The sequence below is a fragment of the Lichenostomus cassidix genome, chromosome 4 (genome assembly GCF_008360975.1).
Source record: "Lichenostomus cassidix isolate B80296 chromosome 4, HeHo_3.0, whole genome shotgun sequence".
NCBI lineage: Eukaryota > Metazoa > Chordata > Aves > Passeriformes > Meliphagidae > Lichenostomus > Lichenostomus cassidix.
The window spans coordinates 48,175,766-48,183,727 of NC_139484.1; the positions used below are offsets into that span (position 1 = coordinate 48,175,766).

A 7,962-nucleotide genomic window follows, 5' to 3' on the forward strand; every position below is an offset into this window, starting at 1 on the left:
ACAGGTGGGGAGAATACCTGTTCTAATACTGTCTCCTATAAGGAAACATAACTCCAACCAACTCAGGGGGTATTCTGTGGCCCGTAGCACTAATACAGACCACATTAAGGTGACATTTGAATGTTAATTTATCACACCTTACCCCTTCAAAATAAGTGTATTCAGGGTGGCAGACCACAACTTATGAGTTTCAGACTGGACATTAGGAAAAGCCTTACTAGAAGGGTAGTGCAGCGTGCAGCACTTCAACATGTTACACAGACTGGTGTCTCTCCATCCTTGAAAGCCTTCAAAACACCAGAAAGAACAACTGCCCTGCTACCCTGAGGTTAACCTTTTGCTCAGAGAAGAGTTTTGAGGGTCTTTTGAAAAAAAAAGTTTTACAGAGGATGCCACACAATTCCCTTTGGAGAAAATCAGTCATCACTTTAGTCCATTTAGTCTTCCAGCAGAACATTTTATTCTCATTAAGGACAAGGAAATATCAACCAACAACTCAATTAACATGACACAGATCAAACAAGCCCTGTTAAGCATTTTCTACTTAACATGTGAAAAAAGTCTAAAGATATCTGATGTGTCCAAACCGTTCACATTAAAACTTGAGCTCATCCTTTAGCATAAGCTCAGCTGATGTTGCTTCTGTGTATAGCAAAAGGTGGAAATAATTTAAGTTACCCGAACAGCTGTGTTTAACAAGTACTGAAGCACTGGAGTTTAAACTGCATTTACTGGTGTGCTATTAAATTGCTTTCCTTGCATCTCTTCAGAGTCTTAGGCAGACTTGCAGAAAGCCACAGCAGAAAAACGAACTTCTCCTTTTTCACGTTCTGTAAATTGTCTGCAGATCTTAGCAGAATCCTTGGGGATGAAAAAATACAGCTGCTTAGACTAACCAAATATACTTGCTGTAGATAACTTGCAAGTTATCTACTTGCTGTAGATAACAAGTCCTTGCAGCTCCTCTCTGAATCCCACCACCTAAGTTACATAGTCTTACAGCACCAGCTAATAAATACAATTAACAGGTATCTAGCTCTGGGAGACAATACCTTTAGTAGCCATAAACTTAAGCAGATTAATGCAGACTTGTACAGCAAGAAGGTACAGCCATCACACACCAAATGCACACTTCTCACCTCTGTATAAGCCTTGTTTTCAGGGAAACAAGCAGCAAGGGAGAAGTCTTACCTTCAACAGCAAGTCATCCGAGCTTGTGCCATGATTTACAGGAAATGGCATACGTCCATCTGTGGAAGAAATACTTCTGAGTTTGCAGGACTGAGCATAGTGGACCCAAACAAGTACACATATGATGATACTTGGGAAGTCAGAACTAATTGCCAATAGTGGTGACAACATGCTTTGGTCCTTCAGTGCAATCCAGCATCAGTTAAAATCTCCAAGTGAAGGTAGCACAAAGTATCTTGCCTGAGCCCCCAGCACTGTTGAGCAGTGTGAAGTAGCCCCAGTCCAACTGCACAGCTCACAGGACCTTACCCAGTTCATAGAGGTGTCCATCCACATTGACAAACAGGATGAAGTGGAAGTTCACACTGTTGTCCTCAACCTTAGGAGATACCATCAGAAATATTTGTTAGATTTAAGCTAGTACTGCAAACCCAATTTGTGACTACAGAACAGAGGAGACTTGAACAAAAAAGCAGTTGACTGAAAACTTAGGTTCAGCTGAAGAGGTCTGTGGCAAGACCTCTACAAGGTCAAGCACCAGAAATCCTAATGTATAGTCATATTTTCAGACTGGGTCTGGACTCAAATTTTCATTTCATGTTTGAGGAAGAATTCCTGAACAAGTATTCACCCATGAGTCACTTATTTCTCTTTCCTCATGAATTGTAACAGCTATCTGACAGACAAAAAAAAAAAAAGTTGCTCTACCACCTTCATTGAACACTTCCCCCAAGATTTTGCACATTCACACCTTACCCGACATTGTCCTTCTTGCGCAACAGAATTGTGGACTTCTTGTATAGCCTTAAGAGAAAGCAGATACAGGTTACTACATCTTTAACAGCTGATAGCTGTCAGCAGTTTGTGTAGTTCATATACCTTATTATTTGCCAAATGCTTAGCTCTTTCTTCAGGAGACAAATCAGCTGTTTCATCAAGAAACTTCTTCAGGGCAGACCCCTCATCTGCACAAGATGATTAAACACTTTATTCAGCATAGGTAAAGCATCAGTCATAGTTCAGTTGCAGCCCACAGTAATCAATACATTTTGCACTAACTACAAGCCACTGCATTCAGCCTGTAACTATCTCTAACATAAGCATATTGTAACTACCACTTAAAGTAAGCTATTTATCCAGAAGATATTAGTAACAATCTACACAAACAACCAGTTGTTTCAGGGAAGAGTGCTTCAGGGTAACTCTGGATGCTTGTTTTGAAAATCACTTTCAAATGGGATTTAGCTTTTCTGATTTCCCCGCTGCACATTTAGCAGAAGTGTTAAATCCTGTTTTGAAGAAATTCAAAAAAGGTACCAGCTGTAAGGACCTATAACTAACAGCTGTAAGGACCCCTAACTAACAGAACATATACTTTGGCTTTCCAGAACACAAATTAGTAGTGCAGTACTAAGATGCAGTGAGTTCTAGCACATAAAAGATGTGCTGCATCATTGCTTCACTCATCAAGAGTGCCTTATTTCAGTGAATCATTTTGAAGAAGAGCAAAGCAAAACTATGCTTAAATACTCACTATGCCTTCCACATGGGTTTTCCCTTTCTGTGAATCCCACACCACAGAAAGGGTTCAATTTCTCTTGGAATAATGATAGCTGTATTTTGCATATCTCTAGTTTTTGAACAACAAAATAATCCTTCTCTATAGTAAAAAACCCATCAAGAATATTAACTCTGTAGGAAAAATTTCTTTCCAAACCTTTATCTATACAACTTCTCCAGCAAAAAGAAAACATGTTTTAGACTGATTTACAGGTTACTCTGAGCACATTGATTTATATTAGACATAAGCAGCATAAAGAACTGCATTCTTCTATGGGCATCAAGCTTAATGTTGATAACTACTTCTGAACACAGTACTTCACAGTTACAGACAGACTTTGGTCAGTCCTACTATGTGCCCTTTTTCTCTTACACTGCTCACTAGGACAATACCTCTGCAGCTACCAGACAAGAGCCAAAGCACATTCTCTTTGTGTTTCAGGCAGCAGGCAAGTCCACATGACCCTCTCCAAGAGCTGGAAGATCCACTTACCAACTGAAACAGTACAGCATGCCTTAACTTGGCTTGCATGGAAGCCCCACCTGTCTCCCAAGAGCCCAAACGCATTCTATCTGCTGTCATAAAAATGGAAATTCAAGCTTTTCAGACATTCATACTCACCAAGTTTCAGTTTGTCTTTGTTATTAGCAACTGCATGTATCAGACCAATTGTACCACAGGAGTTACTGACTGTCTGCTTCAGGAAATACACCTTGGAACTGATTTCCTGGTCCTTTATTTTCTCAGTCTGTTGCTTCCTGAAGTTCTCATGCTGTAAACACATAACTGTTTTAGGCATTTCATCACAGTCCTATCTTTGTATTGTGCAAACCACTGGACAGGTAAGTTGTGCAGGAGAATCAGTATCAGGACTGGACAAAGATTTACTCAGAACGTTATCTTTGTGGCACCAGTAAAGCCCCATATGTCTAAACTGGATTCAGGCCAACACTTAATGGACTACCTGCATGACTCAGTCATATCCAAAGGCACTGTTCTTAGCATCTCCATCTGTTCTATACACTGGAAATAGCTTGGGGTGGGAAATAACATAATAGATAGGCTCTTTTATATCCTCTCCCAGTTGCTTTGGTCCATTGAACAAGACTACTCAGCATATCTCTACAATAGGCCTTTAGACCTTTAGAGTTGTTTGCCTTCAGGAGCCCCTCCCCATCAGAACAATGTATAAATAACTGTAAAATCCATCACTATAGAAAGGTTATAATCCTTCCTTTTAAGAACCTGTTAATTAAACTTGATCTCAAAGCCCATCTCCTCATTCACTTCCTTAGCATCAAGTGGACTAAATATATAAACATTAATGTATTAAAGAAGTAATGTAGGCCTCTCCAGATCCAATGATTCAGCACGGCAATGGAATTACTATTCCTCATGCTCAAGATCGCTCATGTTTTTCCCCTCAGTCTGATATACAAAGTCTCACGGGAACACTGGGATGCAATAAGAGCACACGTTTGGTTGCTGAGCTCACTTTAGTTGAGGCTTTTTGGAGGCTGGAACCAAGCACACCACCACATCAGTGCCAAGCTCCATCACACAACACCGCGCCAGTGCCAACCATCTGATGCTTGCACGGATGACAGCAGCACTCCTGACAGCAGCCAGTGGTACCCGCGCGGGAGGGACACCCACCTGCTCGGTGAGCGGGAACAGCAGCAGCAGCGCGCACGCCGGGGTCGGCACGGCACGCAGCGTCTCATCCTCGAAGCCCAGCACGTCCACGAAGCGCCAGCCTGGACCCACCCCGAGGCGGGACAGCACCTGCACGGGCACAGAGAGCGGGTGGCCCGGCCGCGACACGCCCGTCCCCGCGGGGCGCTGCCGCCCCAGCCCCGCCGCGCCCCGTGACACAGCACAACGCGCGCTACCGCCGCGCCACCTGCCGGCCGCGCTCGCCCCGGGGGCGCTCGGGCTCCGCGCCGCTCCGCAGGTACGGCCGCGCCCCGCGCAGCGCTGCCGCTCCGCACCCCGGCGGGGCGGGATGCCGCGGGAGGGAGGGAGGGGCCGCTCCACAGGTGCGGCCGCTCCCCAGCAGGGAGGGATGCCGAGGGATGGAGAGAGCCGCCGCTCCGCAGGTGCGGCTGTGCCCCCGCAGGGCGGGATGCCGAGGGATGGAGGGAGCCGCCGCTCCGCAGGTGCGGGCGCGCCCCGCGCAGCGGCACCGCCGCTCCCCGGCAGGGCGGGATGCCGAGGGATAGAGGAAGAAGGGGCGGTGCCCTCCCGCCCGCAGCGGTCCTTCGGCCGCGGCAACTCACTTTGTTCAGCATCTGGAAGACAATGAGGGGGAGAAAGCGTGAGTGCCGGTGAGAGACGGCGCCCCACCACCCGCCCCGCAGCCCCAGCTGCCGCCCCGTCCCCGCCGCCCCTCGCGCACCTCGGGGTTGATCTCCATCGGCTGCCAGGCCATGGCTGCAGGGCGGCGGGGAGCCGGGAAGAAGGCAGGCTGTGCCCCACGCACGACGATGTCCCCCGCGGCAGTTCCGCTGCCGAGCCGCTGGCGACGCTGGGGCGCGGAGCCGCCCACCCGGCTCTTATATAGGGGCGGGCTGGCCCACTCGGCGCGGCGGCGGGGGGAGAGGGAGGAGCAGGGCACGGCCGAAGTGCGGGGGGGCGCGGGGCGGCGGGGCCGGGGCAGCGGGCAGGGGCAGCGCGCTGGGGCGCGCCGCTTCCGCGGGGTGCGGCCGGCGGCTAGCGGGACCCCGGCCCCCCGACGTTGGTGTGCAGAAAGTGCTGGAAGCGGGCCGGCAGCGTGGGCAAGCGGCTGGCATCACCCAGGGCAACAGGTTTCTCCTCCACCATCAGCCCAGCCCCTGGCTCCGTTCAACCCAAAAGCCCATGCCTACATTTATGTGCCTGACTGCTCCTGAGCATCAGACCCTGCTTTGCGTGTGTTGCATAAAGCATACGATGGTTTTGATATTCAACAAAATTATTAAACACTTATTTTTAAATTTCCACTATGATAAATCTGACATGGAAGTCTTCTGTGTGCTGATTGTATCTCTGCAGTTTGAACCAACCCCTGAACCAGTCCAGTGAAGCTGGTTAAAAAATAGCGGGCTTTTTATCTTTTATTCATGACCTGACAGTTTCTGCGCACAATGTCTTTGGACTAGAACATGTCTGAACAAGGAAACAAAACCAACCTGCTCAAAATACTAGGAATCACGTGGACTCCCAACAGCCTTTCAGATTTTACTGGTAAACAGCCTGATGGGAGCCTTGTGGATAAGCGAGATGCTTCACAGTTGTCTTTCAAACAATGCAAATACTGAACAAAAGAGTCAGCTGAATGTCTGCGGCCCATTTGGTTTTGATGACTTTCTTCCTTTGGTTTTCTACCATGTTTCACAACTATTTGGGCCCCAGTGCACCAAATTTCTGAGTGCCTGCCTGATTTCAAGCACATTTAAATTAACTTTAGATTCATTGCACTGTAAGTTAATCAGGTGGTTGCACACATACGTTTTTGAACTAAGACCTATTCATCAACATTACTCAGTTAACAATGAACTCCTTGGGAAAGAAGCCTACAGTTTAATGTCTGAAATTTGGCCATAAAAGGTTCAAGATGCAGTGTCACACTTGTTCTACCTATAACAAGACTTAGTGAAGAGAAAACAGGATAGGAAGGCAGGTTGTGTATTTTGTGGCAAAAGCTGGGATGTTTCCAGACAGGATAAAGTCTTGAGCAACCCTGTCTGATCTTGCAGCTGACGATGACTTGAGCAGGAGGTTGGTCTAGAGGTATCCTGAGAACCCTTCCTGAAGTACCCCATGATCCTGTGATTCAGTCTATCACAGTAAAAGGAAGTGCAGTACACACTGTTGAAAACCAATGATTTCTGGGGAGGACAGGGGAAAGTTTCACGGTAAATGACAGTATAATTTATTTCTGCTTTTTTTTTCCTTTCCTGTAGCTGAAAACAGTTTTTGACACCCATAAGTAAGCTAAAAATGTCCCAAAATATATTTCTATATATGGTATTTTGACTGTATTTCCTTTCATTATGAACTCTTCATGCTCTGTAAGATGCAAGGATACCAAAGCAACTTGAATGAACAAGTCCAATGCTAATGGTCCCTGACAGATATGTAGGAGAGACTGCATGCAGCTCCTCTCAGAGGATGGCAAAGCGCTCATCTTCCAGCTTACAGAAGAGAAGGCTAAAAAAGGCAATCAAATCCTATTTCTGAATTGTGCAGCAGCAAATGGTGGTTATTATTTCAGCCTGCCTCAGCAATGGCAGTGCTTAGATCCCTACAGTAGTCATCCCTGGGATGGCTCCTATGCCTAGGCTGTTGAGAGAGACTACAAAGAGTTGTGCAAGTGGAATTTCAGGCTCTGCATGCCATGAATAGCATACAGGAAGTGACAGCAGAACTGTGTCTATGGAATAATCTGTCAAATCGATTAATACATTAATTTTTAAGTAAACTGCAAATGTAACAGTATCAAACTACTAAAACTGCTACTGTTTATAAAGATGCCTGCCTCCAGAAAATCACGTAAGAAGTGAGTGTTGTGTCATATGCAGTCCCCATCCACCTCATTGCAAAGATGAAGGAAGTCTCTGGACCATCTTTCTTCAGAGCAGAAGGTAGATGTGCCTAACACATTTAACCCAATTCATTCCCATTGCTGCAATAAAATCAAAACTCCCTTGGAAAAGTGATTTGACATACCTGTGAACTTTCTGCATTGTCCAAATGATAGTACTTCTGGTGTTCAACACTGTTCACAGTGGTAAGGTTTTGCTTGGATGTCTAATCTAGAAAGTGTAGACAGAGGAATCTTTGCAATATATATGATCTTTTGGCAGATTTCTTTCTCTTAAATATAGGACTTGGTATCAGTATTTACCTTCTCACCATGTTCCAGTTGAAGGTTTCCATAAGGAAGAAGTAGACCTATAGTTAAGGACTGTTCCTGAGTTCAGAAGATCTCCTAACAAAAGTACCTGTAACAAGTAGGGTAGTGAAGGAGGCAACACTGGCATTAGACAATGCAGAGATCCTGAAATGGAAGCTGAGGCTGTATACTGTTCTTTAGAAAATAATTTTCCTATTGTCCTGCCAAAATCCAAGCCCTGTGGTAATCCCAGTCCACATCTGCTGCTGCAGTATCCTCACCTGCCTAGCAAACATCTCAGACTTGTGCTTTTCTTCATTTTCTTATAATGACT

The 7,962-nt window shown here is 46.0% G+C and overlaps 1 protein-coding gene across 1 annotated transcript; it reads right to left on the reverse strand.

The window, feature by feature from the left end:
* Positions 1 to 436: 436 nt before the first annotated feature.
* On the reverse strand, positions 437 to 5,295 carry UCHL1 (ubiquitin C-terminal hydrolase L1). The gene is made up of 9 exons (XM_085059087.1): positions 5,151 to 5,295; positions 5,032 to 5,043; positions 4,409 to 4,537; positions 3,374 to 3,524; positions 2,071 to 2,156; positions 1,948 to 1,995; positions 1,501 to 1,570; positions 1,192 to 1,250; positions 437 to 861 (listed from the first exon to the last, which is right to left on the reverse strand). Exons 1-9 carry the CDS (start codon positions 5,181 to 5,183, stop codon positions 775 to 777), a joined length of 675 nt encoding a protein of 224 aa, XP_084915213.1. The 5' UTR covers positions 5,184 to 5,295; the 3' UTR covers positions 437 to 774.
* Between the last annotated feature and the right edge of the window lie 2,667 nt (positions 5,296 to 7,962).